Raw genomic sequence first — 25862 nt, forward strand, 5'->3', positions numbered from 1 at the left:
CAATTATTTTTAAAAACTCATAAATCAGTAAATTTATAAAATCAAGTAAATTGTAAATAAAGAGTAAAAATTTTATTTAATATATCAAAAATATATAAATTTTAATTATTTTTTAAAAACTCAGTTTTATCATTTATTAAAATTGTGAATCTTTGAATTTTTTTTTTATTTTTTAATGTGTTACATAAATCATTTGAATAGTTAAAAATATAAAATGTAAATTTTTTTATTCAAATAATAACGAGAAATTAAAGTTTAATAAATCAATCTAAATTTTTCTATTTAAATGAAAAAATAGTTGAATGATGATAATTTAAAAAAATGATTTTTAAATGTTTTTTTTTTCTTTTTTTAAAAAACAGGTAGGTAAAAAATTTAAAAAACACAATTGTATATAAATTTTTCTTTAGAAAAAAAATTAGGGATAATCCTTTTTTGTGTAAATAAAATTTAAAGTACCGTAATAATAAAAAAAAGGTACTGTAGAAAATCAAAGAAAAAAAAAATCTTTTATCCAAATGTCTTTGACGTTATCAAATAAAATTAATCATACTTAAAAATTTTTCAAATTTAAAAATAAAATTACCATTTATAATATTAAAAAAACAATTTAAAATTTTCATCAACTAGTTTAAATAATTTATTTATAAATTTAGAACCTTCAATAATTATAAAAAATTATAAATAAAAAATTTTAACTAAAAAATTCAAAAATGATATTTATTTGATGGACCAGTATTTGCAATAGCCATGTAATAGCAATTATTATAAAAAGTAAAATACTGCAGTAAGTCATGTACAAGACTGAATAGAAGATGTTACTCTACTTGGATTATTTTACTTTCACTAACCCCATGTTAACTCCCACGAGTCTCATCTCATCCTCAAGATGTTCTCCTACTTCCTACCTTATCTCCTTCCATTAGGCCCCTTGTGTGTGGGTCACTTACATATCTTTCTCTCTTGTTTGAGGTCGTTTATATATTTTATAATACAACAACAATCTCCCACCTCCAAATTATTTCATATATTTACACGGTAATCGTTATTATATCGTATCACCATGCAATACCAATACAATTTCATTTTTTTTTTATTTTTTCTTTTATAAATATGAATATGATGATGGTGATCATCATCATCACCATCATCATCAACAGCAACAACAGCAGCAGCATCTTCAAGGGGGCAATACATTTACATTTAGCTAGGTTTTTTTTTCATATTTGAAAATGGAAAAGGAAGGGCAAGACAAGAGTATCAATGCATCAACCATCCCCATGACAATGGAATTAATCCTCGAGTGGGAGATAATTTAACAAATTTTCAAAAATTGGGGATGCTTTGGTCGGGGTATATATTGTCAGTGCAACACCTTCAACATCAGTCAACAACTGACTTGCCAACAATCAAGTTGTGTATTTGGTTGAGAAAAGTTTTGGTGAGTTTCACCGCATTTCTCTTAATTTTTTTTTTTTTTTTTTTTTAAATGAAAATTACTTTAATTTTTCTTTAATTATTTTATTTTTTTTTAAATTTAATTGTGAATTGTTAGATTAATAATTTATTCATAATTTATATTTGTATATTTTTTTTTTAAATATTTAGTTTTGTGTAAAGATGTGAATTTAAATTTTATTTTTTAATTAAACAAGCTAATTTTAAATTAAACAATTATTTAATTTAAAAAAATATAAATTCAAGTTAAATTACGGTTTTTATACATGTCAATGTTTTTAAGTATATCAAGTGCAATCCACTTGATCAGTTTCATCGTGATACATCAAACAACTATATAGGAATTATTGAATTGTTTGATTACACCTTTTCACTCTCGGATAACATTCGTGAAATGCACTTTCCATTATCGTGGCAAACCACATTATTTATTATTATTATTATTCTATAAAAATATATAAAAATAAACAAACAAGTTTAGTAAATAATTCCACTGTCAATGGCAAAGAAAAAAAAATTTAAATAAACAAATAACCGATTAAAGTTAACAAAGAAAATATCATTAGAAGAAAAAAAAAAACGAAAAAAATCATCAATTATTCTTATACTTTTTTTCTTAATCATTTATTGTTTACAGAATTTTTATTAACCTCGAGAAAAGTGCCAACAATCAAGATGACAAGGTGGCTGTTGTTGATGGGTCAGTTAATTCTATAAAATTTTTTTTTTATGATCACATAAATAACATAATTATCATAATTGCAAAAAGAAAAAAATAGTAATTTTTTTTTGTAATTATTATTTTTATAATATCTATATACTTTAATTATTATTTTTAATAATTTATAATATTTCTTCAAACAAATTATTAAATAATGACATTGTTCATTGCGTATATTTTTATTTAAAAATTTATCAAATTAATTTTTGCAATCGAATAAACTCACCAATCATTTTCAACAAATTAAATTTGTTTTTTTTTTTTCATTATTTATAATTTTCATACATCATTGTATAATTATATTTAAGGAATTTACATGTAAATTATTTTCTCAACTTTTCTCATAAGTTAAAAATATAAAAAATGAATAAAAAAAAACCACAACGAGACAATATTTTGCAAGATAGTGTATAACAATGAGCACATTACTAAAGTATCAGTAAAGGGGAAGTTTAAAATACACGTGAGTTAGATGCCGCATCTGATTTCAAGACAAAAACAAAAATTTCGACAAGGGAGAAACGACCAAGTTGTGTTTATGGTGTTTGTATATATAGATATATAAATATATGTGCAGTGGGTACGGGTGAATATGCCAAAACTTTCGTAACATCCTCTAATTAAAATAGGTTGTAGATAAGAGAAAGAGAATTCTCGGTATATTAAAAATAAGAAAAAAAAAAAAAAAAGTAAAAACATCATTGTTACAATGCTACATGTATAATAAGCTGTTTATTTTTTCATGTAGTATTCACGGACTTGTGATGATGGGCATAAAGGTCAAGTGTATAAATTTGCAACAAAAAAAATTTAATTCTAAATTTTTATCATCCTCAAAAAACTTGTCTGTAATTTATTTGCAAGCTTTTTTAAATTTTTGTTTTGATTAATGATATTGCGTAAAGCTTTATCAATTTTGCACTCGAGCATGAATAATATTTTATTTGTTAATTTGAAAATAATAGAAAATTGTTTGAAAGAAAATACGAGAAATAAATTATCCAGATTTTATATAATTGCATGATTCAGTTAACACCTTGAACAATATAGATGAGAAAATTCAGATAAAAGAAACTTGAAGAAGGATCAACATGTTGATGTTATATATTAAATTATGTCAGTGAGAGAAAAATTTAATCGTCACATCACAATGTGTAGATTCGTTCACTAAGTTTGTTAATTTTCTGAACGAAATAGTTTGAAAAAAATTTTCATGACATAACATCCCGTTAACTAATTAACATTGTAAAATTTCAAATGACTTTTCTCACCATTATCATCCGGGTATTACTACGTTTTTTTATCTTTAAAATTATAAACTTGCTATTATTTAATAATGACTAAGTCTCTGATAATATATCTCATAATATTTTTATTATTCAATAAATTTATTCAACACAAATATCAATTTTATTTTATGATTATTTTACAGCCTTGCTGGCCATCACTCGTGGATCATTGGTAAGTTAAAATAATCAATTTAAAAATATTTTTTTTAGTTAATTGATTTTAAAAAGTTTTGTAAAATACACACTGACAATTTAAAAAATATATATGTATAAATAAATAGAGGATATCTATTTTACCTCGAGCGACTCAATTAATTGAATTCGTGATGTTGTTTGCTGGAGAACTTGTGTACAATGTATATCAAGAGACAAAAGATTTTATATCGTGTTTAAAAACATGCCACGATTACTTAAAATCCAATATATAAGATGACAAAGAATTTCACGTGAAACAAATAAGTTCTTCCTGGTTTGTAGGAAAAAAAAAAAATTGTATTTTCACTTGCACAACTTTGTTGGGGGGTATATGAATCGTGTGATCAGTTTGCTGAATCATGTGATGTAATCAATAAAACAACGAGAGGGTGGCTATTAAAAAAAAAAGACAGACACCAGACAGCCAGCATGAGTTTGTGAACAAGAATTGAAGCTTTTTGCGTGTTGCCTAGAGCTATTTGAGATCATTTATTTATTTTTTTTTTTATGTATTTAATTTGTGAAGCTTGTTTATCGATAAATGTTGTCATTGTAATTTTTTATTTTACTAGGCACAAGATGGATACCAGTATCCAGTTCCAAATCCCTCATTTCCTACTGGAACATCAACATCACCAAAACCTGGAACAGACAATTTCCCTGGACAAAATGAAGAGCCTTCAGAAGGCTATCCTCCTGCAACTGGACCACAAGGACCAGCTCAACGACCAAATGATTATCCTGGTTCAAATCAACAACCAGGAGGCTATCCAACTGGTAATCAAGGACCAGCTCAACGACCAGGCAGTCTGCCAAGACCAAACAATCGACCATCTGGTGGTACAAAACGACCAACTCAACAACCTGGTAGTTATCCTGGATCAAATCAACCAACAACTCAACAATCTCTGGTATAAAATTTGATAATTTATATAAGTTTAAAACAAAAAATTTAATTTAATTTAAAACTTTTATGAGTAATAATTTTTTTACAGGGAGAAGATGGTTATAATTATCCAGTTCCAGATAAAAATTTAATCCCAGGTGGGCCAGCCACTTCCCCAAAACCCAATAATGGATATCCTGTAAGCACGACTGATGATTATCCAGCTGGGGGATTACCAGCAGCAACACCCACAGGTCCAAGAGGACGACCGGGTGGTTTTCCAACGGGTGGACAAAATGGTTATCCCAGTGGACGTCCCGGAGGTCAAAGACCTAATGGCAATGCACGTCCAACAACCCAAGGTTAATAATTACTTTTGTGTATTATTATTTTATTTTTATTTTTAAATAGTTTTATTATTATTTATAGACATAATTGAACTTTTTTTCAATTTATTTAAAGGTGGATACCCAGGTGGACAATCAGAAAATGATCAAACTCCATCCAGTGGTTATCCAAGTGGACGACCAGGAAATAACCAAGGCCCATCAACCGGTGGATATCCAAGCAATCAGCCAGGAAATAATCAAGGACCTTCAGAGGGATATCCAAGTGGACGGCCAGGCTCTAACCAAGGCCCATCAAATGGATATCCAAGCGGACGTCCAGGAAATAATCAAGGCCCATCAACTGGTTATCCTGGTAGACAACCAGGCTCTGATCAAGGTACATCAAGTGGATATCCAAGTGGACGTCCAGGAAATAATCAAAGACCATCATCCGGTGGATATCCAAGTGGACAACCAGGAAATAATCAAGGACCATCAACCGGTGGATATCCAAGTGGACAACCAGGAAATAATCAAGGACCTTCAGAGGGATACCCAAGTGGACGGCCAGGCTCTAACCAAGGCCCATCAAATGGATATCCAAGTGGACGCCCAGGAAATAATCAAGGACCTTCAGAGGGATATCCAAGTGGGCAACCAGGTAATAAAATAAATACCTAAAATTAATGTCTTAATTTTTTTTTTTTTTGTATTATTCATATTTTTAAAGCAATAGAGTTGTTAATTTTTTGTTTGTTTTTAGATGGAATTCCAACTGGCGGACAAGGGCCAACAAGTGGATTTCCAAATGGAGGACAAAAGCCATCAGGTGGATTTCCAAACGGCGGACAAGGACCATCCGGTGGTTTTCCAACTGGCGGACAAGGGCCATCCGGTGGTTTTCCAACTGGTGGACAAGGGCCATCCGGTGGTTTTCCAACTGGTGGACAAGGGCCATCTGGTGGTTTTCCAACTGGCGGACAAGGGCCATCCGGTGGTTTTCCAAATGGTGGACAAGGGCCATCAGATGGATTTCCAACTGGAGGACAAGGGCCATCAGGTGGATTTCCAAGTGGAGGACAAGGACCATCAGGTGGTTTTCCAAGTGGAGGAAAAGGCCCATCTGGTGGTTTTCCAGGAGAACAAGATAATGATGATGGCTCTTATGATGATGGTGATTATTCAGCAATTCCCGGTGAACCTGGTCGTGACTATCCAATATTATCTGAAGTACCCGAAACTAGTTTCCGATGTGATGCTCAACAATTCCCCGGATACTATGCTGATATTGAAACTCAATGTCAAGTATTTCACATATGTGCCAACAATAAAACTTACGATTTTCTCTGTCCCAATGGTACAATCTTTCATCAACAATACTTTGTTTGTGTATGGTGGAATCAGTTTGATTGTAATTCAGCAGCAAGTCTTTTTTATTTAAATGAAAATTTATATGACTATTCAATCATGGGATCTGGACAACAGGGACCATCAGGTCCAACCTTCAATGGACAAGGACCACAAGGACCATCAGGTCCAACCTTTAATGGACAAGGACCACAAGGACCATCAGGTCCAACCTTTAATGGACAAGGACCACAAGGACCATCAGGTCCAACTTTTAATGGACAAGGACCACAAGGACCATCAGGACCAACCTTCAATGGGCAAGGACCACAGGGTCCTTCAGGACCAACCTTCAATGGACAAGGACCACAAGGTCCTTCAGGACCAACCTTTAATGGAAAAGGACCACAAGGTCCTTCGGGACCAAGTTATGATGGACAAGGACCACAAGGTCCTTCAGGACCAAGTTATGATGGACAAGGACCACAAGGACCATCAGGACCAAATTATAATGGACAAAGTCCTTTAAGACCTAACGGAGGTAAACGACCTGGTGGACCAGAATATTTAGCTCCATCACCAGCACCTGGTTATCCTCAAGGTCCTGAAAATTCACCAAATTTCCCAACAGCTCAAGGACCTCAATCACCAACTCGTGGACCAGGAAGAAGACCAAGTACACCCCAACAAAATCCTAATAATTATCCAGGTTCAGGAGATCAAGGTTATCCAAATAGACGACCATCAACTCCAACATTTTCACCTGGAACAACGCCATCCGCTCCAGGTTATCCAGATGAAACACCATCATCAACAGATATTCCATTCCCACCACTTGGTCCATCAAAACCAAACCGTGGATATTTGCCTCCACGTGCAGGCTAAATAAATAAGCCATCATTGAATTTATTGCTGACGAAAACCTGCCACAAATACTTAAACAACAAAACGTTGTTGGTATTTAATCTTTGAGTGTAAATAAAAATTTTTTTTACTTGATTTAAAATTATATATATATATAAGCCAAGTGATACAGCCTAACTGTATTAAATTTTAATAATCACAATCTAGAGAATTACAGAATTAATTTTTTATTTTTATAAACATTTTTTCATATGAAAAATGATAATAACAATCGACAAATTTTATTTTGTTTTACAATATAAATATTGTCGTTATTGTTTATCAATCAAGTATTATTTTTTTATACGACATATTTATTTATTAGCCTTTTATTAAAATCATCTCTAGAATAACAACATCGGGTTTCATTTAAAAGTATCAATGAGTTTGCATTATTTATATTCAAAGGTGAAAGTTAAATAGCATAAACCAAGTAAGACTATAATCTCACTCGGCAGACGTCACTTTGAAAATCGCGATATATGCAACTGATTCCCGCTCAACAAAATATTCATATACAGTTAGGCAATATGTAGGCATGACGTAATAATAATAATATTAATAATAATAATTATAATAATAATTATAGTAATTAATATTTTATATAAAAAAAAAAAAAATTATGAATTTTTTTTTTTTTAATTTTTTTAATTTTTTTAACAATGGTTTTAAGACACCTTCGTGGGATGCCATTATGTATATTTTATATGTGAAATAAAAATATGAAAGACATCTTTGCAAATACCTCTGTTTATTACCAATGTATTTATCTTCCTTTATTTTTTTTTATTTTGTTTATTTTATAATCCTCATATCTATAAATCTTTTTATCATTTCAGCAACTCCCTTTTTTTTCTTATTACCGTAATAACTCATTATAATTTTTTTTTTTCTTTCTTTATATATATATTAATTTAAATACAATTAAATTTACAAAAAGATTTTAATATTATATACTAAAACTTAATGAATCCTTTTTTTGTTTTTTGCTGATTTTTTTTTATGATATGTAATTTAAAATAAATAAAATATTCTTGATTGTTTAATCAATAATTTATCTTTTTTTTTTTTTAAATAAAATTAAGACATTTTATTAATTTGGAAGGAAAAAAAAATACATGTATATATAAAGTGATAATATTATTCAACGCATGTAACCTTATGACCTTGTAAATTATAATTTTTGTTAAAAAAATTGCAGAGAAAAAATTATTTCAGATGGATGAGCTGAGTTATTAACTTCACCAATTTATAATTTATTTTAAATATATATTATTGTTGTTGTTTTTAAAATAATTTTAATACCAAATAGATTTTTTCGACATTTAAAAAATATATATATAATTTAAATTGTATACTTAAATTTTAAATTTACATGAAGTGTATATTCTATGCTAAATAGAATATTGGTTTTCCACAACGCTTCTGTCATTCAAATGCGGCCTTGCCAAGACCATAATTACTTCAACGTGTAAGGTCTTATTGGATTTCTGCGGCTATTGCAAACCTCAAAAGTGCATAAAATCCATATTGATGAACTCATAATAGCTGCGTACTTAAAAAACCATAATAATAAACTTTTTTTTTTTCATTAATTTTCTTCTTCAACTGACAAATGTATGAAGTATAGATCATCGAAAGTTCACAATGATCTTTACCAAGCTAATAATTATCATTGTTTAATACATGTAAAAAAATATATTTAAAATCATGTTGTCTATAAAAGTTGACCTTATATCCTAATACTATTGTCAGAACATGTAATGATTATTAAAATTTACAACAACAATAGATAAGACAAAACAATCTGACATTATATAAATTTAAAACAAGAATTAATTTAAATTAATTTTATTATTTTTACATGGATAATCGGCTTAAAATAAAACACTATCTGTCAGAATAACAATTATTCAAGTCCAGTCATTTATAAAATTTTTGTTAGTAAATTTTTAAGTGAGTTTAAAAAAAATTTAAAAAAAAAAAAAAACGGAAGAAGAGAACGGAAACTCTCTAGGATTAAGAGCTACCCGTTTATCTCGCTCTTTTGTAAAAGCTAACTTCACCTCTTGTGACATGTGATTATCTTGAGTCTCTGACGCGTTACAATAAAGAATTATTTTCATTATTATTATACGTGAGAACAATTGTAATTATAAATATAATTGTGTATGTATATTTTAATGTACCAATGACGTTTTCTACTGTACATATTGCATGCGGACCACTGTTGAATTTTTGAAGAACCACTCTAAAGATCTTGTGGATAAATATTATTAAAAAAAAATAGAGAATTGCGGTCATAGGATGAAACAAGTATACCTTGATGTACACAGATGTATCAAAATATAAACATGCTGTTTAGATTTATCACCATAATTGTCTTGAATTATAAAAATATATAAAGAAAATTTACTGAAATTTTTGCCTTTTTAAAACATGATTTATTGACTTAACAAATAACAATTTTTTTAACTTGTTTGATTTTTTTATTTATTGAATAAATTATTATTTTATAAATGAGAAAAAAAATTTAGGTTTCTTGTTGATTTATTTTATGTGTTGTAAGATTTTTTGATGAATTATTTTTTCAAGGTTGAGATAAATTTATTTGAAATAATTTTTGTGCATTTTTGTGCATTTTAGTGCAGTTATTTTATTTATGCAGTTGATAAATAAATAAATTAATATTGACACTGGAAAATAATAAAATTTATACAGTTATAATCTTTTATCTTTGCCTTTGACTTTCGCTTTCATAAATTTTCACATGAAAGTAAAGACATTATTGTTAATAAATTGCATAAGAGTGCATAAATTTATTGTCAATAATTATTGATTATTTATTGTTATTATTCAAGGTTAGTTATTTTAGTTTATTGCATAAATAAGTACGTATTTTAATTGACATAATGCAAAAACAATTACACGAAAAAATCTATTTTTAAATGCAGGATTGAATTTTTAATTTGTAGTTTTTTTTTTCTTTTGCACATCGGCCCGTGCTATGTGCTATTACCCGCGGGCATTATACATTTCACAGACCGTGATGGCAGGAAATAGAAATTATAAATTAAAAATTTGTTCTCATGTTTAAAAATAAACTTTTTCGTATGATTTTTTTTGCATTGGATTCTTCAAAATACCAATTTATTTTTGAGATAAATTTCATTAATAATTAATAAAAAATAACAACCAAAAAAATTATATTTACAAATAAACTTTTTTTATTTTAATTATTAATTTTTCTTTGTTAATCTAAATATTTAATTATCAAAATTAAGGACATTAATAAGTTGACATATTAATTGACTAATTGAAAAAAAAATCAGGAGAAAAAGTTTATTTTTAAAAGCAAGAACGAATTTTGAATTTTTATATTTATTATTTTGCCATCACGGTCCGCGATATGTGTCATTACCTGCGGACATTCCACACGGTAAACACCGTGATGGCAAGTAGAAAAAAATTAACAAATTTTAAATTCATTTCTACGTTTACAAAAAGACTTTTTAGACTTTTTTTTGAATACGGTTGGTTGAATGCACTACCTCAAACATTTCAATATTTAAAAAACAATTCTTCGTACATAAAAAAAGTTATGAGTTTAGAAAAGTAAAGAGAATGGATGAAAAAAAAAAAAAATATAGCCAATTTAACAAGTAAAGAAGATCCTTTCACATTTAGAACAAGATATAGCAAACTAGACAATTACAACTACGAAATACAAGCTTGTGGTTCTCTGGATAGTTCTCATGAATATTCAGATAAATGGTATCTATGTAAAATGGGCTTGATAAAAGCTGTGAATATTCGACAATGCATGTTCTAATCTAAGCTATTGGTTTTCATTGAAAGCCATATACTAATCAACTTGGATTATCTTATTACAATGTGGTAAGATTTTAATACTATTATTACATTATTATATGAAATATACGAGTCACATATCAATATTATATAAAATTAGATTAGAGCTTGCAGCTTACACAAATGTCGTAAATTTTTATATCTCCAAATTCAAATAGCAATTGTTAATTTACATATTGAATTTTTATTTTTTTATACTCAACTAATTTTCAACAATGTTATACATCTATCAGACTTTAAATGAGATTGTTTTTTTATTGTTTTTAATTTTATTATATCTATTATGATTTACTAATGTCATCGGACGACCTCGACCATTATAATTGACCAATAAATAACATCCTCAACGTGACTAATACAACAAAAGGTCAAATTACAAATAAATTAAAAAATTAATATCAAACAATATTAAATAAATAAAAAAAAAATAAATTATATCTTAATTATTTTATTTATAAAATATTTATAATAATAAATGAAATATTATTAATTTTTTTTTATTTTAAATATTTATTGTAAAAGAAAATCAACAAAAGGAAATAATTTCTTTTCAAATTAATCATTAGTAAAAACAAAATTTATTTATTAATAAATTTTTATCATTTAATAATGATATTGAAGAACATTTTATTATTTTTATGTGTTTATAAAATAAATTAAAAAAGAAATGTTTCTTTTTTTTTTTTTCATTGAAAACTTTCTCTATATGCATCAGTCGTGATTCTTGTTTAAATTTACATTCAACTTACACAAAGCTGATCATCCTTGCGCATTGAATTATATATTTATATAAATAAATAAAAGCCATCGATATTGTAAAATAATAATAATAATAATTTACCACAAAGTATATATGTAAAAAGGAAAAGAAAAAAAAATACGAGAAAGATAAAACTGGATCGATTTTATCAGGAGCATTGAATTCACAGTATATATGAAAAAAAAATAAAAAGTGAAGATGAGACATTCACAGAGATTCATATATATAAATATATATTGGTAAAAATGTAATTGAATTTATCAGGTACGCGATAGTATATTGCACCGTGTATAAGAGTCAGATATCGTATTACGTGACGCATTAGAAGAATCCCTCTTTCTATAAATTCTATGGGTGGCAGTATTACGATCTCGCTCAACACTGTAGACAGAAAATACCAGTTGATAAAAAAATAAAAAAAAACAACAATAATATATTATTGTTTTTTTTAAATAATACCAATGTTATAAAGTTCAATGAATCACTCGTCTCGTCGAGCAATAAAATTACAAATTATTATCAAAGAAATATTAAACCACATAAATTTTAATAGCCAGATAAATGTATTTTTTATTTTTTATTTTTTTTATTAATTAAAATATTACATTGTTATTTTTAATCTAGATGTTAATATACATTTTATTATATTTTTTTTTTTGTTTTTATTTAATGTCCATCTCAATATATTGAACGACATAAATCGTAAAATTTTAATGACTCAATAACTCGAGTATTAAAAATATTTATAACTTCATCATTTATACGTTTTTTAAATATTATTAATCTCATATCGAGAATATTTGATTTAAATTTTTCGTAATCATAAATTTTAAATACTTGCTCGACTAAATTTTTAGGGGTCAGTGTCTCATTGGTGTTACTGAAAATATCCTTTGATAAAGCCATTCGTTGATGCTATTAAAAAAAAATGATTTACAAATTATTAATTAGTTAAATTAAATTTATAAATTTTTTACCATTTCATTGAAGAGTTGTTTATTTGTCAGGGTTGAAATGAATTCCCTGTGAATATTTCTAATATCAATCTCAGCTTTTTCTTCAAGGTGGGATAATTTTTGCTTGTAATATTCATAACAATTATTTACTCTATTTCTTTTGTCATTACTTGAACGAATTATTGATTTATAATACTCGTAATTTGCTTTGATTAAATATAATGCATCATCTTTTAATTGATTGTAATCTGACAAATTAACTGCCTCAATATTTTTAACAACATCACGAATTTCCGTAGTACGATTATTCATTTTTAATTTATATGATAACTGAGACTCTTCATTAATGCAAGTGTTTAAAAAATTTTTAGCATCATTCAAGAATAATTCGAACAATAATCTACTAATTTGTAATTTTTTTTTTTCCATCGAGATTTCATTGATTAATTTTATTTTTGTATCGTAATTATTTTCAATTTTTGATACTGTCTCGTTGAGCTTACTGATATTGCAAATATTTAATTCAGAATTATCGGTATTTTTGTGGTAACATGATTCGATAATTGTGTCAAATTCTTTTCGAAGAATTTGTTCATTCTATAATGAAAATAAAAATTTAATTAATAGCATTGTAATGAGCTTTCTTGTGAACAATTATTGATTATGTAAATAAATATTTATACATTGTTAATGTCAATGAGGGAACGTTGGAAATAACCATTTGAATTTTTAATATCTTTTGTTATATTTTCGTGATAATTTTGGGTGAGATTAAATACATCTGTGAAGCAATATACTTTTTCCAAATGAAAATTAGTTCTATTGATAATTATCAATTGATGATTTTCAATAGTTTCATTGACGTATCTATTCATAAAATTTAAAAATTGGTTATATTTTTTAAATATTTCCGAGGGAGCTTCTTTGAACACTCTACTTTCAAAAGAGCTTGCGAAATCCCGACTGAACTTGTGTATATTTTCCTCGACTCGATCACCATTTATCTTTGATTTAAAAAAACAAAAAAAGAGTTTTAATTATTATTTAAAGTAAGCAGAAAAATTGAGTATTAATTTTAGAAAAAGATAAATAATTTTACAATTAATAACTTACGTATTTACAAAGGAAAATTATGAGAATTGATAAAATAATGACACGAGCCATTGTTAAACGATGTGGCTAGTTAAATTATATTAAAATAACTGAATATAAAAATTTATTTCAACGCAGGTTTCATCAATTTTTTATTGGGGAAAAAAATATTTTGTCATTAAATCTATTTCGGTGCTAATGAGGCTCGAACGATTCAAGAAATCATTAGTGTTTTTATTTTTTAATATAAAATTTATTTAGGTCGAAAGTTTATTAAAAATATAAAAAATAATAAAAAATTAATTTATTCAAAAACAAAGGTCGTGTGTTGAGCCGTGAGTTTTTTTAAAATAAATTTATATAAGAAAAAACAAATCGAACAGTGATTAGTTATTTCGAATCGAAATTTTTTAACTATTTTAAAAATAACATTTTTTTTTTAATGACAAATTGATGATGATATTAAATGACCTAGTTGTTTTTGAGGAACAAATCTCCAAATAAAAATAAAAAATTATAGAAACATTTTAATAATCTAAATTTTAAAATTATTAAACTATTTTCGCAATTAAATTTCATTCCTTATGCTGGAAATTTGATCATTTGAATTTATTTTTTCTTTAAAAAACAACTCAACATTGATGGCCTTTGCATATTAAACTGCAAAATTTATTTTTTTTGTTTATCAAATCATAAAAAGATAATAAATAATTTCAATAACTATTTTTTAAAAGATATATATTTATACTTTTCGTTTTATGATAATATTATAAACGACAACAGCTATTAACAAAAAATAAAATAAAATAGAAATATATTAATTTAAAACGACCTAAAATTTGTATTTATTATTTCACTGGAAATTTATAAATACAATCTTAATATTAATATTTTTATGTTTAATCATTGGAGGTCAATCTATTTATATGAAAAAAAAAATGGTGTTAATTATTCACCGTTGTTATCAGTGACGCATTCCACCTACGCACAATATACGGCTTTCCCAATTTTATTTCGGGACAATTTTATCGTTTGATATTATCAATTCTAACTATCATACAGTCAAAATATATTTAAAACTATCGAACTCGTCATAGGAATAACCAATATTGTATATGACTCATATTTTAAATATTTTTATTATCTACGTGTAACTAACAACTGTTCTTTTCAAAAATAAATAAATAAATAAATAATCTTATCAGTTTTTTTTTCACACATACTATTTAAAAAAAAAAATTTAACTAATATTGTATGAATGCCTGAACAGTATTAGTAAACCAAAAAATATTTATATAAAGAACGTTGTCGCATATTTTCTATTCAGTTTTTTTTATGAACACGGACATGCGACACATCAATTTACAATGAGCCGGGTTATTTTTCTATCAGTTGTTTTAATTTTTCTTTGTCATCACGTGAGGATTATAATTTTTTTTCTGTTTTAAATATAATACTGAATTTATTTTATCATAATTACAACTGGATTATTTTTTTTAACTCCAGGTTAATGGTGACAGCAATGATGAAAAAGTTTTCGAGTTTAGTCGTGATTTTTGGAGCGACTTTGACTACAGAGTATTCGTGGATAAAAATGTTACAAAAGAAATGGAAAATTATCGACAAAGTATAAATTTTATAATTGATCATATGGATGAAGATGTTGCAAATCAAAAGAATGGTTTAAATGCGTTTGATGGGGATGACAAATCTTGTTATCAATATGTACATAATACACTCGATATGAAGCACCAATTTATCAAGAACAATATCATCAAGACATACGAATATTTTAAAAGCCATATCAATTATTATGAGGTATAAAAATATCTGTAAAATGATGTTTATTAATTTTATTAATTTATTCTTATAAAAAATTTTTATTCATTATAGAACGATACAATTTATCAACAACAATTTAAAGCAGTTATATATCCATGTTTTCAGAAGAGAAAAAATCTTGCACATTGTGATTTTGATAAAATAAATTCTAAAATTTCTGAAATTGAAAATTATTATTTAAATAAAACAAAATTTATTGATAATATTCTATTAGAAAAAAATAAATTAGATGATTATCGATTAACATTTACATTATTTTCATCTGACATGAATGATTTTTTAAATATTTGTTTAAATTTAAAATCACAAAATGAAGTTTACAAACAAAAACATTATCGTCGTGTTGTTGATCTTGAAGGGACAATTAAAAATATCAAGGATACTGATTTGACGGAATACACTGAATTAAAAAATTATGCATTGTACTTAATTGAGTCTACTTATAATGATTCAGTTTCGAAAAATACAAGAGCTTCTGGTAAAAGAAGTGATTGCGATAAATATTACAAAGAGAAATTATCATATGCTAAAAAAACAACTCAAGATATCATCAACAATAGTTACAGTAAATTTATTAGCACTCTATCAAATGAAGAATCATTCGAAGAAATCGTAAGTTATTATTTACTAACGTCATTTAAAAATATATTTATAATTAATTTGAATAAATTAAATTTGTATTATAATTTTCAGGAGAAACAAATGGATTTATCATTGAGTATTTTCAGTAATTTAAAAGAGACATTTTATTTCCCAAGTTACGTTGAAGAAGTAATGCAAATTCATATATACGAAGATTTTAAATTAAATATTTTTAAATTTAAATTTGAAACGTTTAAAAAATTTATCAATGATAATGCTGTTGATCTTTTCCACGCTTACATTCGTGAGGCATCAAAACTCAATGGATTATGTAATTCAATAATTAAAAATAGTATATTATAATTAAAATTTTAAATAAGGAAAAATATTTTTTTAAAAGTACCATCAGCTAATTTAATATCAGGAAGATCACAAGCATTAATTAAATTTCACAGCAAATTATCAATAATTAAAAATTAAAATCAATAAATATTATTGTAGAGTTAACAGGTAACATTGTATAATCAAATTAAAATATGTACTTTAATAAAAATTAATTTATATATGAAAATTCAACGAGTATTATTGTAAAGTCAGTTAATCAACAATTTTTTTTTTTTATTGCATGTCAGTTTGTAGCTTAGAAAATTACTAGTTTGAAAATATACATCTGCCAATTGTAGCTTTTGATATTCCGAGATATACGTCGACATGAAAATAACCACAGTACCTTTCACACTTTTACCATCAATCTTGACTATAACTATCTCGATACCTATTATTTAATTTATCTCAACTCATTATATAATCGTGCAAACATCATGAAAATAAACAAAATAAATGACTTTTGTAAAAATATATTTAAAAACATCCTTACAACAATTACTAGCAATAGTTTTTTTTTATAATTTTTAATATAAATAAATGACATCATCAAAAAAAGAAAAAAAAAACTGTAAATTACTTGCTGTATAATAATAAAGAAATATAATTTTATTTTTCTATTTTAAATATCTTGACTTTTTAACACTAATCGCGTATAATATATTTATATATATTTATCGTTATAATTATTTTTTAATATTGCGCAAATATTCATGCCAAACCTGTAAAATCAATCATAAAACCAAGGATACTTGATAATATCTTTATTTTGTCAGGTGTAATTGAAGATAAAAATAACAAAGCTTGACTTTTTATAAAAGAACTAGAAAAAGATTGTATAAATGATTATTCACTCAAAAAAAAAAAAATACCAACTTTTATATTAATTTATTATTTTTAAAAAAAATATATAGGTATATTCCAAGATCGTGTAAACATTTCAATCAATTAATTTGATTTATCATCTACAAATAATTGTAAAATAATTCTTAAATAAATAAAGGTCAATTATAAAAAAAAATAAATAAAAAATATTAATTGGATTAATCCATGAATAAATTAATTGCGAGTTTGCAAAATAGGACAAAATATAATAATATAAATAAATTACTTTTAAAATTGATAAATAATTTAATTTTATTTGTTATTTAATAAAATAATTATTACTATTGTTTGTTTATCATCAAACAATATTGTGAAATTGCAAATGAGTTATGTATTGTAATTTTTTATTTTTTTTCATTTGTTAATTAGCTTGAATGAGGGAAAAATTGAGTTCAAAATAATAAAAAATAATAATAAAAGGACCACCTGTAGTGTTTGTTAATATTTTTAATAAATGTTATATATGCCAATTGAACGTGACATGAGATAGAAAAAGAGGAAGAGAGAGAGAATAAATGTGCCAACGACAATATATGAGACTCATCTTTTCCTTATCAAAATCAAAAAATCTACAGCGATGAATCAGCAATGAAGGACGTGACTCGTTGAACATTTTAAATTCTTCAACCAGCTTATAATAATTTGCACTATCAACTATGTTTTTTTTTTTTTTTCTTTTATATATTTTAACATCGTGGGATGATTAATCCGCCTGGAATTAAAATTTTTATTTGTATTATTATATTATTTTTGTTACTTGAAAATTCCAAATGTAATTGTGTAAATTCAATATAGCATTTGAATTTATATTATTGACCTTTTGCCACATCTTGATTACCAAATTTGTCCATTCTTGAAATTCCAGATGACATTCCACAGATACCCCAAGACACCAAGACATCAAGAGAGCTCAATCGATTTTAGATATAGCACCCTCTAAAGTGCTTGAGATAAAAAAATAAAAATAAATAAAAAAAAAATAGATAAAATTAAGCTACAGCAAGCTACAGTGTTATCTCATTGAGAAAATTTTACATCTTGAAATTGGAATTAGATTATCTTGATTAAGTTAAAGCTACTCTAATAAATGAGCTTTAAATTTATCCCCAAAATATAATTATCCTCAAAGTTAAATCAATAAATTTAAAAAATAAATATAAATATTTTATACATTTATATTCAAGCTTTATTATTTTTCAAATTTTTGGAATTTTGCCATGAAAATTAAAACAGCAATGAATGCAAAAATTTTTCATTCAACACCTATTAAAATTAATTATTAATTAAAAATACACATCAGCAAATTTTATTATTCAATAATAATAATTTAACCATGTGATATTTTTACACATGATAAAAGAATTTTTTAATATTACAAACAATAAATTTAAAATTTAAAAAACAAAAAAATAATAGTTAAATAAATTTAATAACAAAACCCATTTGTTTTATCTTTATTCACACTTCTGTACAAACATATTTTACATAAAAAGTTTATATATGGGGATGTATCTACACTTTGAGTAAAAGACACTCAATAAAATAATAATTAATAACTTTTTTTTTTTTTTTTTTCGTGTATAATATATATTTCATTAATTAATGATAAATCTCCCGAGATAAGAAAAACAATAGTTATCAAAAAAAACGAAACAATGAAAATCCGTCTGAGTAAAAATTGTCTCTTGGCAGTGAAATCAAGCTAACAACTTGAATTTGTTGAAAAGTTTAAAAAAAAAACCAACAATCGATGGTGGAATTGGCCAATAAAATTCAGTTCACTTTGAGATCATTAATAATCCTCGAAATTATTATTGATAATTATCCCTATTTTTTTTTATGTTGTTTATGGCTTTTATTATTGCTTAATGACCAATTGTAAAATTTAAAATTAACATTGAAATATATAATAAAAATTTTTCATTGTTTATGCATTTTTTTTTTTTGTTCATTTGTAAGATAATATTATTTTTATTTTATATATTTCCCTGCGATCTTGAATTTATTTAATTTTTTTTTTAATTAGTAACATTATTTTTATTATGTTGTTACTTAATACATCAAGTATTAATTAAACTTTGATCCTTTTTTTTTTTTAATAATAATTAACATTAGTTGAAAATATTTATATCATTAATAATAAAAACAAGCTATGACTTAAGATTAAATTGAGTAATGTCAGATAGTTTTTTAATTTTTTTTTATAATTGACAAAATCGAAATAAAAAAAAAAGCTGGTTTAGATCGTTGTGTTGTTGTTAAAATACATTTTTTTAATAATAAAAACATCCCTAAAAAATGAGACTAATCTGCATGCAAATATTTGTAGCATTTGGGTATTTTTGTGTTTTAAATATTTTTTAAATTGAACCTACATTCGACGCATTTGTAAATATAACAAAATTTAATCTCGTAGATTCGAAACAATTCCTCGCTTTATCTTTTTTTTATGTTTTTTTTATTTTATATATTTTTTTTTTTTTGTATAACTTTTTTATTTTTTTTTACTTTGCTACTTATTGCTATTTGATGAAACTTAAATAATTAATTGTATATCCATCTACATAAGTAACATTGACGATACTGGCCAGTTTAAATTTTTCAAAAATTTTTTTAATAAAAATAAAGAAAATTAAAAATATTTAACACTGGTTAATTGTTTTTTTTTTTTTTTATATAAATATTTCAAAATCCTTTGTATAACATGAACCCAAATTACATCAACTTAAAAATAAAAAATAATTTTTATTATTAATTATTATATTTAAATATAAAAAATAAAAACTAAATTTTATCAGCCAAATAATTATTATGTCATCTAGGATTTTCTTTTCAATTGCAAACAAAATGAAAAAAAAAATGATTAAAAAAAAATAAAATATTAAGAAAAAAAAATCCTCATGATATACTCGTGTTTGTTTATGAGCAATGTTGAGTATTATTTCAACCCCATTTGGCGGCAACAGTATAAAGCGACCTGAGTAATTCAAGTGCCCTTGCATCAGACACAACATTATCATCAACAATATCATCACTATCATTATAATTAATTAATGCATCATCAACATTTGTTTTAATTCTTTTTAATTGTTTACTACTACGAAATGTTGTAACAATTGGTTCAGTTGATGTTGTTGATATACTTGTTGTTTTAATTTGTGTATCATCAATAACAATTGGTGATAAATTAACACGATTAATATCAGCTACTATTTCTCGTGATTCATCATCACCAAATTTACTAACTGGCATTTTTAATAGTTCATTTAATAATTCATTTTTTTCTTCTTCTTTTGTTTTATTCATTGGTCCACTACAATGACTTATCAACAACAATACTAATTGTCTAACAGTAACATCTTTATCAGCTGTTTTCATTATTTTCATTAATGTCGCTGAACTTGTATCATTTAAATTACCAAACATTTCTTTAGCCTGTAACATTTCATTTTCTATTGTACTATTATTATTATCATTTAATTTTTTATTTATTGTTTTAGTTATTGAATACAATGCACCACTTTGTTTATTATTATTCGTTGTTATTGATGATGTTATTGTTGTTGTTGATTTTGTTGTATAAATTGGTGATGATGGTGTTGCTGTATTTAAATTATCAAGTAATGAAAATGATGTTGGTGTATCAGTTTCAGTTGCAGCCCATTCTAATGGTGTTGATGATTCAAAATTATTATTTATATTATAATTATTATCATTAATATATTGTTTCGAATTACGTGAATTAATACTGTTTGTGGCATCTGTTACTAAATTATCAAAATTTGTTGTTATTGATGTATGAGTTGTTGGATCATTGCTTATATTTTCAACACTTGTTGTTTTAATATTATTATTTGATGATGTTAACTCATGATTAATATGATTTGGATCAACAAATACATTTGTTTCCCATAACTCTGTTACTGGTGATGATGTCCAATGATTATTTATTCTATTTTCAATATCTTCATTTGTTAATTTATCATTTATATTATTATTATTATTATTTATTGGATTTGTTGATTGTGATGATACTTGAGTTATAAAATTGTTATTTGGTTTATCTAATGAATATTTTTGTGTACTTGCATAATTATAATTTTTATAATTTGAATAAATACTATTTGCTGTTACAAGTGATTCACTGTCATCATCATTATCCTGTTTATCTGGTATAATTGTTGTTGTATCATAATAACGTATTCTAAATGGTACCGTTGTTGTTCTTGGTAAATCTGTTGTTGTTGGTATGTCTGTTGTTGTTTTTATAAATTCAGTTGTTAATTCTTCACGTCGATGATTTGGTGGAAATGTTTCTTCATATGATGATGGTGTTGATGATGCAACATAATTATCATGAATTGGATTTGAATTATCTGGTTTAACATATTGACCATATGGCTGATATGATGTTGAATTTTTTAATAATTTACCAACACGATTATTTTCATCTGGTAAATAATCAGGTTGATAATAATTATCAGCATCATTACCAGATGGTCCACTGAGATTTTGTATTTCATTACCATTTGATGAATCAAATGCTTGATTAATTGCTGATGCAAAATCATCAGATGGTGGATCTAAATAATCACGTGTATTTTCAATTGATGCTTGTGTTGTTGTTACTGCTGCTGCTGCTGGTAAATTTACATCAGAATATGTTAATGATGTTGTATAATAACCAAATCCACCGTCATCTGTTGTTGTTGGAATTTCAGTTGTTGTTGGATTACCAATATTTCTTCTTGGTCCAATAAAATCTTCTGAAAAATCTAATACTTCATCTTTTTCTTTAGTCACTGATGGATAATCATCAGATGTTGTTGGATAAATTTCAGTTGTCATTGCTGTAAATGTCGTTGTCTCATCAATATTATTATCAATAAAAGTTGGCTCTGTTGGTCGTATTTCAGTTAATATTTTTTTAAATGTTTCAGGATCTTGTAAATATGCTGACAATGCATGAGTAAACACTTGTGCAAGTTCACGTAATTTTGTATTATTTGTTCTTCTATTTAAACCAGCAACTGGTCCTTCACTTTGTTGTATATCTAAATCATCATCATCATCGTTATCATCATTATCATCTTCACCATCATTACTTTCACTATTATTATTATTATCAATTGATGATGCATTTTTTAAAACATCAATTGCATCATTTAAATTAAATAATTCAGTGTATGAATTAATTGTATGTTGAGTTAATATATTTGTTGGCAGCTCAGCAGAGGTATTATTTTTTTGTATTAATTTATCATTTTGATTAGCTTGATTAAGATCATCTGTTTCATTAATTTTTTCACTACTATTTTGAGCAAAATATAATGCCAATGAGTGTAACGTTGCTGGACTTGATGAATGTGGTATTGTTAAACCATCACGATTAGCATTATTTGATATAATTGTTGGCATTGTACCTTCCAATCCTTTCAATGATTTCAGCATATTTAATGCATGCTCTTTTTCCAATGATGAATTTGGTGGTGTTGATTTTTTTGGCAAATAAAGTTGTTGATTTGTTCCAACTTCTGGCAAATATGCTGGACTACCTTTAAATGTACTAACTGTACTTGGTATTGAATTTTGTAATTTAGCAATTGGCTTTGGTCCATTTTTATACTGCAATATACCAGTAAATGTTGGCACTGTTGCTGTATATGTCGGTGGTTTTTGTGTTGTTGTTGTCGTTGATGATGATGAAGAAGTTATATATGCATAATTTTTAGTAAATGGTACATATGGAGTTGTTGTTGATTGTTGTATTTTACCATTTTTATATGTTATACTTGTATCATATGTTTTTGAATTTTTAGTATTATTAATATTTTGTTGATTAAAATGTTGATAATTTTTTAATGGTTTTTCAGTTGTTGATATAATATTATTTTTTCGTAAATTTGTATTTATTTTAACAGTACTTTTTGATGGTTGACGTACTTGATTAATTTTTTCATCATTAATAAGATCATGTGATTGTGTTGTACCAAGTGAATTTTGATCATAATTATTATTATTTATTAATTTATCATTTTGATATTTAACAATTGGTTGAGTTGGATTACCAGCTGTTTGTCCAACATAACTTTCTTGTAATAATGGACGTAGTGTTGTTGTTGTTGTTGTTGTTAATGGTAAACGTGAAAATTCATTATATTTTTGTATTTTTTCAAATGTATTATATGTCTTTGAATTAGCATAAGTTTGTGGTGGTGTTATGAGTGATATTGTACTTGCTTCCGTAAAGTCACTTGGCGTAGTCTCCGCCCGTTCTGTGTAAGTAGAACCTGGTGTTGATGTACCTTGATAGTTTCTTATTATGTCTGTTGTAAATACAGGCACCATTGTCGTTGCTGCTGTTTGTTTAAAATCAGGATATACTGTTCGCAAATCTTGATGTGTTTTACGATAATTTTGTGTCGTTACGTATGGTATTGCAGTACTTTTTTGTTCTTTATTTTTATTTCCATAATAATAATTATTATTTGTATTAGTTGGTTCAGTTGTTGTTGTTGTTGTTGTTCGTGGTTTGAAAATTGGATTAAATGTCGAGTGTGGAAAATCAGGTATTTGTTCTCTTGGCTTTAATATATTTTGTGGTGTATTTTGATTTATAATATTTTTACGTGTTGTTGATGATACTGTTATACGATTTATATTATTATTATTATTATTATTATTATTGTAGTATGAATTAAATTGATCATTGTATTGTTTATTGTAACGATTTCTTTGTGATACAAATGCTGATGTTTCAGCTGGTTGTTGATACTCTTTAATTGGACTTGGTGTACTTGTTCTAAATGTTGTTGTTTCAATATATGCTGGTGTTCCACGATTAACATCATCATCATTATTATTATTATTATAATTATCTTGATATTGATTTTTTCGTGATTTCGATTGTCTTAAATTTTCACGTAATGTTGTTGTTGAATGATAATTATCATTATTATCATTATTATCATTATTTTGTTGTTGTTCTTGTTGTTGCTGTGATGAATATTTATTATTACCTCTTTGTTCGTAATTGTTAAATTTGTCATTTTTATTATCGTCATTTATTAATTGATTGTTATAATAATTTTTATTACGTGAATTATTTGTTTCTGTTTTATCTGTTAATTTATTATTTTTATTGATAATTGTATCGTCATTTATTTTATTCAATTGTTGTTTGTTATTTAATCTTTTATTTGTTTGTTGTTGTTGCTGTTGATTGTTATTATTATAATTATTTTTATTATATTCACGTTGTTCTGTACCAGGCAATTGATTTCTTGATACTTGAGAATAATTATTATTATCATTATTATCTCTTGTAACACCCTGTTTACCACCAGAATTTTGTTGTGGATATTGATTATTATTATTATCAGTATTATCATTACCAAAACGATGAAATTCAGAATTCATACGTTTTTTATCAGCACGTTTACGTTCATCCTTGGCAAGTTGTTCAGCGCTTTGTTCATATAACTCAGCTGATTTACTGCAATCAACTTTAAACCACCAGTCACATATTAATTGTGATTGTTGAAATATTGTACCATTTGGACATAAAAATGATGTCTTACGACCATTGTCACAGATATGGAATACCTAGAATTAATAAAATTATCTTTTTTCATTTTTTTTCTAATATCTTATGAATATAATTAAAATTTAAATTAAATAAAAAAATAAAAAATATAAATGCTGTATAATAATTTTACAGACTTGTTTTTATTTATAATATGTTTATTATTTTTTTACTTTTGTTTTTGTATTATACCTGACAATTTGTCTCAGTATCACCATAATAACCATCCTTGTGTTGCTTGCAATTAAACTTTGTCGGTGGTATTGATGTCAACATTGGAAAATCAACACCTGGCTGACCCTTATCTACATGCAAAATAAATTAAAATAAATTAACAAAAACAAAATAATACATGTATTTAAAAAATAAATAAACAAGTACCAGCTCCCTTCAGCCACTCCTTTAAAAGTTCCTCATTTCCAAAAAATACTAAGATCAAAATATTGTTAATCAAAAAGCCATTAGTATTATTATAATATTATTATAATTTTAGTATATTTAAATTACGAAAATTAAAAGCCAATTAATATGATAATTAAATAGTATAGTTAGATTATTGTTAGTTTTATTATAATGAACCTTGATAAACTTGGTACTCGCCATTCTCTTCTGATGGTGCTAATCTTTTGACAACTTTACTAAGATTATCAATATCATCTTCAGTTGCTTCGAGACTTTCCAAATCCAATTCACTCAATAATTCCGGAAGTCTAGCTCCTCTTTCATTTTCAGTTATCTATAATTAATTACAATAATATATTTTAATTTTATCAATATA

The 25862-nt window shown here is 25.6% G+C and overlaps 2 protein-coding genes across 2 annotated transcripts in view; one reads left to right on the forward strand and one right to left on the reverse strand.

Moving 5' to 3' along the window:
* The first annotated feature begins 1372 nt into the window (after window positions 1–1372).
* On the forward strand, window positions 1373–7368 carry LOC122857929 (pro-resilin-like). Its single transcript, XM_044160478.1, has 7 exons — window positions 1373–1441; window positions 2096–2158; window positions 3612–3640; window positions 4236–4574; window positions 4659–4911; window positions 5012–5539; window positions 5642–7368. Exons 2-7 carry the CDS (start codon window positions 2134–2136, stop codon window positions 7108–7110), a joined length of 2643 nt encoding a protein of 880 aa, XP_044016413.1. The 5' UTR covers window positions 1373–1441; window positions 2096–2133; the 3' UTR covers window positions 7111–7368.
* A 12216-nt stretch (window positions 7369–19584) lies between these two features.
* LOC122856500 (putative uncharacterized protein DDB_G0282133) overlaps window positions 19585–25862 on the reverse strand; it is a 32274-nt gene continuing 25996 nt past the window's right edge. Inside the window, exons 4-8 of the mRNA XM_044158175.1 lie at window positions 25664–25820; window positions 25466–25513; window positions 25277–25389; window positions 24661–25104; window positions 19585–24531 (exon numbers count right to left, since the gene is read on the reverse strand). Coding sequence (XP_044014110.1) covers window positions 20443–24531; window positions 24661–25104; window positions 25277–25389; window positions 25466–25513; window positions 25664–25820 — 4851 coding nt within the window. The 3' untranslated portion in view covers window positions 19585–20442. The remainder of the gene's footprint in view (window positions 24532–24660; window positions 25105–25276; window positions 25390–25465; window positions 25514–25663; window positions 25821–25862) is intronic.

Source organism: Aphidius gifuensis, linkage group LG5 (genome assembly GCF_014905175.1).
Source record: "Aphidius gifuensis isolate YNYX2018 linkage group LG5, ASM1490517v1, whole genome shotgun sequence".
Classification (NCBI taxonomy): Eukaryota; Metazoa; Arthropoda; class Insecta; order Hymenoptera; family Braconidae; genus Aphidius; species Aphidius gifuensis.

Coding starts and splice junctions, on each gene's coding strand:
- LOC122857929 (XM_044160478.1), top strand. CDS start 2,134: ATGACAAGGTGGCTGTTGTTGATGG. Junction 4,575..4,658: donor CAACAACTCAACAATCTCTG/GTATAAAATTTG, acceptor ATTTTTTTACAG/GGAGAAGATGGTTATAATTA. Junction 5,540..5,641: donor ATATCCAAGTGGGCAACCAG/GTAATAAAATAA, acceptor GTTTGTTTTTAG/ATGGAATTCCAACTGGCGGA.